We start from the raw sequence: 11,382 nt of genomic DNA, 5'->3' as shown, positions 1-11,382 counted from the left end.
AAATGCCCCACAGCTGGATCTCATGGGGGCATTTCCCCATCTAAAGCTCCTTTCTCTGTGATAACTCCAGCTGTGTCAAGTTGACACAAAACTAGCCAGTACAGACTCCTCTTGAATATCCTGTTTTTGCCCTGTGTCATGGAGATTTTACAGCTTTGATCTGCAAGAATGGCCTTTTTGCACATTCTAACAATTCCTAGATGGAGTAGATGTTGGGGTGGGCCAACTCAAAGCCCTGGATCTGGGCCTGGGAGGTAGCTGAGTTGGTCAGCCCACCACCTCTCCCTCACCCCCACCACCAGGGCAAGCTTTCTAGCACTGCCCTAGTTAAACCACCCAATGCTGCAGCCAACAAGAGACAGGGCCAGCTCAGCTACACCTACACCACCTGGGTCAGCTCTACTGTGCTGCCCAGGGGAGGTGCAAAGCCTGCTCTCCCCTGTGCTGCAGCCAGTGAGGGGCAAATCCAGTTATCCTGCTCTCTCACCTGTCTTGAAGTGGTAAGAGGGTGGGTGGACATCTCTCCCTTGCCCAAGCTACCTCATGGCAGACTAGTTAGCCACAGTATTCTTAGAATTGAATGTTTGCATCTTTTATTAAACACAGATGTACCCTCTGGGCAGGCATGCCATAGGCTGCAGTTCCATCACTTCAGAGGTAGCAATAAGGTGCACAGCAGGAGGCCGAGGTTTTTCTCCCCTGCATATTGACCTCGGGACCAGACTAGGCTATGCAGATCTTACCTAGAAACTAAAATAAGCAAAAGGGGGGGGGGGGTAGCAAGATGCAGGGATTGTGGTCTTTAGGGATTCTCTTGGATATATCTTATTTGTAATCTTTTTTCCTGTCATAACTCTTTTATTTCAAATGTTGGTTTTTCAACAAGTCATGCATTGGAAAGTTTTAGTTTTCCACAAATTACTTTTAAAATATATATCTTTCCTAAGATTTTTCTTCTGGCTATTAAAGGAAAATATTAGCCCATCTAAGTGAAATGAGGCAAAGAGCATAGCTCAGTAGAGTACTTGCCTAGCATAAACAAAGTCCTGGGTCTAGTCTCTAGTACCAGGATTAGAAAAAAGAAATATGAAATATTTATTAAAGTAAAATTTTTAATAAAAGTACCTTGATAATAAATTTTTCTGAATATAAAAGAAGCTTTTTGATAAGAAATTAGAACTTTCATCCTTTCAGACTAGATCGTTGTCTTCTAATTTTTATCTTGGGGCAACAGAATCTTAAGTAACCTTAACAAAAAATTAGTCTTTTAAACTGAGAAAGAAGAGACAATGCTGTACTAGGGTGGCTCCCCATGCCAGCCCCTGCTGTTACCTTTAGTGTCTTTTACATACATCATTATTCAGTTACCTACTTTGAGTAATGAACTTTGTGGAAACAAAAGCATAGGTGAACATAAATTAGAATGGTATTGAGGGACGACTTACAACCATAAATCTTCACTCGTGCAACCATGTATATTGCGTTCCTGGCATGTGCTCTTATTAGCAGAGAACAAAAGGTAAGGTCTGAACTAGCAAGATAGCTAGGTAAGTGAAGGTGCAAGGGGCTGAGCCTGATGACCTGAGTTCTATCCCTAGGATACAAGGTAGAAGAGGACTGACTGACAAGTTATTGTCCATTCCTCTATTTACACATCAAAGCACCTCCCCTACACAACAATAAATGCTTTTTTTTTAACTAAAGATCTTACCATAAATTAGCTTATATCCCTGTAGTCTTCAACAGAATTCATATTTGTATTATAGAATGTTTTATAAGATCATTAACAATATATGTATTATAAATTGTTTATATATATATATGTATATATATATCTTTTATTTTTTTATTTTTTTGGGTTTTTCGAGACAAGGTTTCTCTGTATAGCCCTGGCTGTCCTGGAACTTAATCTATAGACCAGGCTAGCCTCAAACTCAGAAATCTACCTGCCTCTGCCTCCTGAGTGCTGGGATTAAAAGTGTGCATCACCACTGCTTGGCTATAAATTTTTTTTAATTTAGTAAGTTGATCACTTCATTACAGCAAAAGGAGGAAAGTTTTTTATCTTGGCTTATAATTTTAGAACCTGTAGTTCACCTTGTTAGGTCTGTTGTTTGAGGTCTGAGAGTAGGCATGCTGCCATACAACAGGAATATATGGCTGAGGTGCTCTCCTCCTATTGGCCAAGAAGCAGGGAAAGCACGTGCATGAGAGAGGGCATTAATCCTTCCTTCTCTTTTGTTCCCTCTGGATTTGAAGCCTGTTGATGGCACCACATTCAGGACAGTTGTCTTCCTTTAATCATTCAGCTCTGGAGAAGGCTTTCACAGAGTGCTTTACTGATCGTCTAAGTACATCTCAGAACAATTAAGTTGGCTAGGTACACCCTCATACTACAGCTTATCATAAAATGTTCCTTGACTTAATCTAAAGATCTTAAAACATAAACAGTTTTGTGTAGGATGTTTGTTTCTGCATCCTTTCCTATGAATTCAACAGTAGGCCTCCGGTAATTGAAAACAAAAAGGGTCTGGAAAGATGGCTCACTGGGTAAAGGAACTTGGAACCAAGTCTGATGACCTGAGTTCAGCCCTCAGAACCCTCATAGTGGGGGAAGAGAACTGCCTCTAGAAAGTTGTCCTCTGACCTATACATGAGTGCATAAACAGTACACACCAAATGAATGAATTGCTGTGAAATCATTAAAGGAAATTTATACATGAGAGGGTTTTTTTTTTTATGTTGAGATCAGACTACAGCCCATTATTACTGAAAGGTTTCTGCTGTTTTTTGTTTGTTTTTGTTTTTGAGACCAGATCTTTCTTTCTTTTTTTTAAAAAAGATTTATTTTTATTTATATGAGTACACTGTTGTTGTCTTCAGACACACACACCAGAAGAATGCAACAGATCCCATTACAGATGGTTGCGAGCCACCATGTGGTTGTTGGGAATTGAACTGAGAACTTCTGGAAGAGCAATCAGTGCTCTTAACCTCTGAACCATTTCTCCAGCCCAGATCTTTCTATTATGTATCTCTGGTCATCCTGGAATTCACCATGTAAACCAAGGTGACCCCAAACTTACAGAGGTAATTTTTCTATAAGCAGTTTTTTCTATAAGCAGTAATTTTTCTATAAGCAATTACTTTATGAACCTAAGCTTCTGTTCATTTATATCCTAAATCTATTCCAAAACTAAATTCAAAAGAGGAATTTATCATAGAAAAAGAATTTGTAAATAGCATTAAATGTGATTGGTGTAAGTAGATATATTGGGGCAGAGAGTTAGCTCAGTGGTTAAGAGCACTGGCTACTCTTGCAGAGATCCAAGTTCCAGTCCTAGCACCCACATGGTGGCTCCCAAGTAGACAAATATTGAAGTAAGGTTGTTAACTATTATAATATTAGGTATATACTGTAAGTCATTATAAATGCCTTTTTAATCTAATTCTTAAACTCAGCATGTTTTTAAAAAGCTTTAAAAATACCTAATCTTTGTTATACACATATAGTTTTGAATTTAGAAGAATAACCTATGGTATTCTTTCAGTCTTCACTAGGTTCGTCATCATCTTCATTCCAGTCGGTGGGTTCCTATGGACCTTTTGGCAGGATGCCAGCATACAGTCAGTTCAGTCCAAGTACATTAGTTGGGCAACAGTTTGGTGCTGTTGGTGTTGGTATGTGGTGATATTTTTTCTTTTTCTTTTTTCTCAATTTCTTAACTACAAAGGTATAGATAACTTGCCAAAACTTTTGAAAATGTCATTTTTAAGATTATAAGTACTTATATTGTAATGTTATAAATTGGGCAGCATGTTTATACTCCTAACACTTGGGAAATGGAGGCAGGAGGATTAAAAGTTTGAGGTAATCCTCAGAAACAGCAAGTTTGAGACTTGTCTAAAATATATAACATATGGGATCTTGTCTCGAAAACATGTGTCATTTAAGGAGCTGGAGAGATGGTTTAACAGTTAAGAGTACATACTGGGGCTTGGGGAATGGCTCAGCAGTTAAGAGCATCAACTGCTCTTCCAGTGGTCCTGAGTTCATTTCCCAGCAACCTCATGGTAGCTCACAACCGTGGGATTTGTAACGGGATCTGATGCCCTCTTCTGGTGTGTGTCTGAAGACAGCTACAGTATACTCATAAAGAGTACATACCAGGTTTGATACCCAGCGCCCCATGTAGTACAACCATTTGTTACTCCGGTTCAGGCGATTCAGTGCTCTCTTCAGACCTAGGGTTCTTGCACACAAGTGCATGTCCTCTAAGCCACATACATCGAAACATTTAATAAATGAAGGAGCAAACAAGCATTTAATCCTCCTAACCCACCAAATATGTTAACTCAGAGTAATACATTAGTCCACGATTTAAAAAAATTAATCTAGCCCCAAACCTACTTTCCATGAAGTGCAGAATCTTATGTATAAATACAGATGACATTTGCAGGCATGATAGGTGTGTGGGAATCTGAAGTATCTTATTAACCAATAGCCTGGCTGCACACCACATGGTAGAATGGGGACTGTCTGCTCCTCCATCACATGGCTGACCAAGAGCTTTGGCTTACTGCATGTGGCTTATGGCTAACTAGCCTAGGAAATACTTAAAGAATAATTTCTACTAAATCACTGTGCTTTCTAATTACTATAAAGTAGACTAACTGTAGTTAACTGTCTTAAATTTGGAGCTATTTATAGTATTACTATTCTTTCATAATACTTCTATTTGCCATTGACTTCACTGTATTACATTATTTAATTTCTTTCTGCAATGAGAGCTTCTAAAAATAGTGGGGATCAGCAGTTCAACACAATAAAGAATTTGGAACTCAGTACAACAAACACAAATGTCCAGGGCTGGAGAGTTAACTTAGCCATTAAGGACTATGAGTTAGCGGGCTGGTGAGATGGCTCAGCAGGTAAGAGCACCCAACTGCTCTTCCAAAGGTCCAGAGTTCAAATCCCAGCAACCACATGGTGGCTCACAACAATCCGTAACGAGATCTGGCACCCTCTTCTGGAGTGTCTGAAGACAGCTATAGTGTACTTACATATAATAAATAAAATAATCTTTAAAAAAAAAAAAAAAAAGGGCTATGAGTTAGCTAATGAATTTCAGATCCCTATTACTTAAAAATCAAGCTGAATTACTAAAAAAGCTAGGCACAGCAGTTGGAGGAATAGAGAGGCCAGGGGCAGAGATGAATGAATCCCTGGAGCTTGCGTCCAGCCAGTCCAGATGCATTGGTGATTTCAGTTTAAAAAAGAAGATGAGGAACAACTAAGAAGATAACCCAGTGTTGACCTCTGGCCTTGACACACACATACTTGCATATACATGTGCAAACAAGTGCCTCAAACACACACATGTATACCAGGCATAGTGACACACACATTTCATTGCAGCAGGCAAATTTCTGAGTTCAAGGCCAGCCTGGTCTATAGAGCCAATTCTAGGACAGCCAGGGCCAAACAAAGAAACCCTGTTTCTCCCCTCTCCCAAAAGAAAAAAAAATGCAGAGGTCCCATAAACATCTAAAAAGGGTGTCCAATAAAAAGAAAGTACTGAGCAAGAGTCTCAGGATGTAGCGCAGATGCTAGAGTGCTTGCCTTGCACGAAGGAGGCCTTAGGGGCTGATGCTGGCACCACACTAACTGTGTGGACTGGTGCCTACTTGAGTGCCCAGCACTGAAGTAGAGGCAGAGGGTCTAAAGTTTGATTGATTGATTGATTTTTAAATTTATTTACTTAAATTGTGTGTGTGTGTGTCTTTGCCTGCTTGAGTGCATTTATGTATGTACATATGTGCAGGAGCCTATGCCATCATGAGAAGCATAACATGCTCTAGGACTGTGGGTGCTGGGAACCAAACCCAGGGCCTCTGCATGAGCAATAATGTTATCCACTGCTGAGCCATCTAACACTGAGGCAGAGGATCTAGACATGAAAGGTTTGTCAATAGCTGCCTTCAAAAATACATCACACTGAGTACCCTTTCTTTGCTATCAGTTTGTTTACCCCAGTTGATAAGTTCAACAGGAATAATTTAACACAGGTTTGTTTGCTGGTATGCCATGGTATACTGACCTTCAGTACTCTTAACAGAATGGCAGAATGCTGACCAAATAACATTTTAGTTGGTTAATCAACCAGGTGTTTGATGATTCTCTTAGGTCTCCAGTATTAAATAATATTTTAAAGATTTAGTCTGTTTGGAGCGGGTGGGGTGTTCAGAAAAGGATCAAATCATATAGAACTGGAGTTACAGGCAGTTGTGAGCCACCTGATATGAGGGCTGGGAGCTGAACTCAAGTCTTCTACAGGAGTACTGTGTACTCTTAACTGCTGGGCCATGTCCAGTCCCTTGTATAGATTAATTTTTTAATTAACAACAATAGAAAAAGGCACTGAGACAGTGGAAAAGAATAGTCATACATACTAATAATAAAGCACATAAAAGTCACAACTGCTATCAGTCTTGATAGTGATACAGAGGTCAGTTAATTAGAATTCTATAACATCAGCCTGGTCTACAGAGTGAGTTCCAGGACAGCCAGGAGCCAGGTCTACACAGAGTCTTTCTCAAAAAACCAAAAAAAAAAAAAAAAAAAAAAGGAATTATATAACAATCCTAAACAATGGCTTGACATGGCAGTGCACACCTTTAATCCCAGCACCTGGAAGGGAGAGACAGGCAGGTATCTGTGAGATTGAGTCCAGCCTGGTCTACAGAGTAAGGTTCAGTCAGTCCAAACTCTCAAAAAAACAAAACAAAACAAAATAAAATGCAATCCTAAATGTATGTTAGCTTTTAGAGCCTTAACAGTTGGTGAATATTGATTCTCGGCAAGTAGAAATCATCGATTCTATCAAGGACCACAGACAAGTTACATAAGCCACAAAAAATAAATTTGGAATTATAAAGTTATTTCAAATGAATAATTTGAAGTAGTGCAAACTAGTTGGTCGGTAACAGATCAAAGATGAATTCACAAAGACCTCCTACAGAACACATTTGCCGGCATCTGATCTGAACAAAGTATTGAACTATGTAACACAGTACTGCTTAGGGCAGTAAGGAACACCACATACCTGGAGTGAAAGATGCAGAGGACTTCTGTGGTGGTTTCCTTCACTGGACATGAATCAAACTGCCCACATTCTCCAGAGGACATTTGACAATGAAGGTCCCAAAGTTCGTTCTGGCTTTTAAAAGTAGAGCTGTATTGGTATGTGGTAGATAGAGAGTCTAGGGTGTTGGGACAACTTATAATAGCAAAGCATTATCTGACCCAGACTGCAGTGAATGCTGAAGTTGAGGTCACCCTGCTCCACAGAGGACCACAGAACTGCTGAGAACCTAAAGCTCTACCTGAACAGCTAATCCATGCTTACGGTTTGAGAGTCAAAACATTTCAGTTGACACTCCTAAATTGATTCACAGATTCAAGATTCAAGTCAGAATCCCGTCAGTCTTTTTTGGTTTTTCAAGACAGGGTTTCTCTGTATAGCCCTGACTGTCCTGGAACTCAGAAATCCACCTGCCTCTGCCTCCCAAGTGCTGGGATTAAAGGTGTGCACCACCACGCCCGGCTCGTCAGTCTTTTTAAAATAGAAGTTTAAAGTCTATACCACCCAATTTCAAGAATTACAAAGAATATTAAGAACTGTGAATTATTAGCCTAATGATAGACCATTATGGATAATAAGGAATAGAGAATAGAAGATCCACCCAAATGCTGATTTTTTTTTTTTTTTTTTTTAATTCCATAAAGGAACTGGTACATCTCAGTGGAAAGAAAATCACCATTTTAACAGTATTGCTGTAGGAGCTGGCTATCTCATCTCCATAGAGAATACAAACCTTAATTGACCCTTCTTAAGCCATGGATAAAAAGTGATTGGGAGGCTCATGGCTATTACCCCAGTACCTGGAAAGCTAAGGCGGGAAGGAAGACTTTGAATTTGAGGCTAGTCTGGCTTACATAGCGAATAACAATGATTATTGTTTGAGAAAAGTTACAGATATGAATCAGTAGTAGAATTGAGTCAAGGAGCAGGGGGCATGGTGAGATTACAAGGTACAGTTTGCTGTCATTGAGTTAGCACTCCAGCAGACAGCAGCAAGGTGGTCAGAGCACACACCCTCAGAGTAGCTTTGTGTTCACCTTGCCTAGCAACACAAGTAGGATCTTTTAAAATGTTCACTACTTTCCTAGGGTTACGTGGGTGATATTTGGTGTCTTCCAGAGCTGACCAGCGCAGACACCTGACTGGAATATGCCTGGGTGGGTGAGATTGCTCCCATGGGTGAGACTGCTGCATTCTGATGGTCCACTTTTAGGGGTTTGAGGAGTAGAGTTTATCAAATTAGGAAGGTTCTGGGGAGCAGAAAAGTGTCTTGAACAGCATGGGTGAAGTGATTAGAAGTAGTTGAAAACTGGAGTTGACTACTCTGGATATGAGCAGATTGCATTGCAAGAGCAAAGTGTAAATGCTTTACAGTTTACACAGGTTCAAATACACAAAAGTGATGTAAGAGGGGCAGAGAACCAGGGTCTTATAAGCAGAGGAGGTAGTTTATAAAGAGGGTCCCAAACACTATAATGGGGTAATTATATTTGTATTTTGTAAGAGCTAATTTAAATACCTTCATAGAGTGGTATACAAGTTAGAGATGAGATAAAGGTTATTCAAATACAGGAACAACCTTGATTGACTTAAGAGAGTAAAGAGTGCTGTATAATAAAGGTTCAACTACTCATAATGTTGCACAAACTTAGAGAAGATTGGTGGAACAAGTATGCCAGAGCACTACATTCTTTTTTGTTTTTTCTTTTTCTTTTTTTTTTTTTAAGATTTATTTATTTATAATATGTAGGTACACTGTAGCTGTCTTCAGACATTCCAGAAGAGGGCGTCAGATCTTGTTATGGATGGTTATGAGCCACCATGTGGTTGCTGGGATTTGAACTCCGGACCTTTGGAAGAGCAGTCGAGTGCTCTTACCCACTGAGCCGTCTCAGCAGCCTGCACTACATTCTTTTAATCATTTTGTTATTCATGATTCCTACTCTTTGTCTCTGCTTTGGCAGAATGCACAGCACAATTCCTTCAGAGTGGGAAGCATTTATAGTCTGTTGTCTACTGACTTAAATGGTGGAAAGCTCTAACTGAAGCATTTGTGGGTTCACCTGTTGGTACAATAATTGAAATTAATATGTGTCTAATACATTGTTTCTGCTATTCACCATTTCATTGTGTCCTTATTTTTGCAAGTTCCTAAGTCAGTGCTACATGCGTTCCAAAAGCTGTTAGCTTGAAAGCTATAGGACTACATAGTCCCATTTTTTTTTCCCACCCTACACTGCCATAGATTCCCCAAATTGTTTTGTATAATTTTAAGGATTATTAATGTTAAGATTGATTTGTTTATTTACTTTGTATAGTGTTCTGCCTGCATGTATGCCTGCAGGTCAGAAAAGGGCTCTGATCCATATCTCTAGCTCAGAATTTTTAAGTTTTATAAAGTGCAGAGTGGGTACCAAGACAATCAGGAAAATGCTGATCTTTTTAAAATCTTTTCAAGCTGGAAACTCCTTGACATCCTTTGGAACAGAAGCGTCAAATAGTGGTACCTTATCCCAGAGCAATGCAGTTGGTTCGGCCTTCACACAAGACACAAGATCTGTAAAACCACAGCTAGCCCAAGGTAAGCTGCATTGCCCATTGAGTACTTGCCAAACTTCTATAGTAGTTTTTGCCTTGCTCTGAAGGTTTATAAACAACATGTATCATTGATGTTTGCCTCTTAAAATTTTTTTTAAATTTATTTATTTATTATATGTAAGTACACTGTAGCTGTCTTTCAGACACCCCAGAAGAGGGCATCAGATCTCGTTATAGATGTTTGTGAGCTACCATGTAGTTGCTGGGATCTGAACTCAGGATCATCTGAACTCAGGATCATTACAGTCAGTGCACTTAACTGCTGAGCCATCTCTCCAGCCTCTGCCTCTTTAAATTTTTGAGACAGAGGTTTCACTGGTTATCTTAGGCTAGCTCAATGTGTTCTCAGAGAATTCCTGCCTCAGCCTTCTGAGTGGTGGGATAGCAGGTGTGTGCCAACATACTTGACTGGTTCAGGATTTTAATTTTCCTAGTTACTATATTACAATAAATGTGTTGCTGAATAGCTTCTACTATTTTTTTTTTAATTTTTATGCATTGAAATTGAAATAATATGCATTGTTTAACATTTGTTTACAAAGTTTATCAGATTAGTCCCAGGTTTGCCACTGAAGGTTGAACTGTAGTAGGTTAATTTGATAACCCATCCAAAGAAGTAAACTGTTGATATGCGTGTTTTTTAAATCTTACCTAACATCCCACAGGATGTAAATCCATCTCTCTCTGTGATTACCACAAAAGAACCATTTTGTACTGCTTCTGAAAATGCAGGTCTTGATTGAGATCTGGACTGGTAGACGCCCTGGAGCCTAGACATTTTAACAATTTAATAAACTTAAAGGATCTTATTTTTACTTTGAAAAAGTCTTTTTCTACCAGTCTCATAATCTTTAATCATTCAACCTTGTTTCTGCTGTGTCCACTGCTACCGTCAGTGCAATAGTGCCATTGTTTTATGTTCAGTATTGCAGTGTGGATCACTTCATAAAGGTGGGGCAATCCCAGGGCAAAGCTGACAATTATCAAAATCAGGCCAGTGCTAAGAAGGGTAGTCCTGTATGTTTTGTTGTTATGCCTTAAAGTCATTGTACCAGTGTTGTCCATGCAGCTGACTTATTGATTGTGGAGGTGAAGAAATGGCTCCGGTTAAGAGGACTTAATTAGTTTTGCCGAGGATCTGAGTTCGGTTCTCAACACCCAGATGGGATAGCTCAGAACTGCCCATGATTTCAGCTGCAGTGGGATCTAAACTGATAATCTCTGGTTTCCATGGGCACTGAAACATGCCCTCACACACAAACATAATTAAAAGTAAAAATTTGAATATATACATGTGTAATTGTTTTAAACATTTTAAAGATTTAATATAAATGACTAGGAAATAGAAACATTGGGCTGGTGAGATGGCTCAGTGGGTAAGAGCACCCGACTGCTCTTCCGAAGATCCGGCGTTCAAATCCCAACAACCACATGGTGGCTCATAACCATCCGTAACAAGATCTGACTCCCTCTTCTGGAGTGTCTGAAGACAGCTACAGTGCCTTTAATCTTAGCAGTCTGCAGATAGAAGCAGGCAGATCTCTGTGAGTTCCAGGACAGCGAAGACTACATATTGAAACCCTATGTCTTAGTTGGGATTTTATTGTTATGAAGAGACACCATGACCATAGCAACTCTT

The 11,382-nt window shown here is 39.5% G+C and overlaps 1 protein-coding gene across 1 annotated transcript in view; it reads left to right on the top strand.

Moving 5' to 3' along the window:
• Positions 1-11,382, top strand: part of Lsm14a (LSM14A mRNA processing body assembly factor) — a 46,503-nt gene that overhangs the window by 15,850 nt on the left and 19,271 nt on the right. Inside the window, exons 2-3 of the mRNA XM_029532745.1 lie at positions 3,552-3,681; positions 9,604-9,726. Coding sequence (XP_029388605.1) covers positions 3,552-3,681; positions 9,604-9,726 — 253 coding nt within the window. The remainder of the gene's footprint in view (positions 1-3,551; positions 3,682-9,603; positions 9,727-11,382) is intronic.

The sequence above is a fragment of the Mus pahari genome, chromosome 1, assembly GCF_900095145.1.
Source record: "Mus pahari chromosome 1, PAHARI_EIJ_v1.1, whole genome shotgun sequence".
In the NCBI taxonomy this organism is placed as follows: domain Eukaryota; kingdom Metazoa; phylum Chordata; class Mammalia; order Rodentia; family Muridae; genus Mus; species Mus pahari.
The sequence above is the reverse complement of the archived record's forward strand: the minus strand, read 5'-3'. Positions and strand labels throughout refer to the sequence as shown.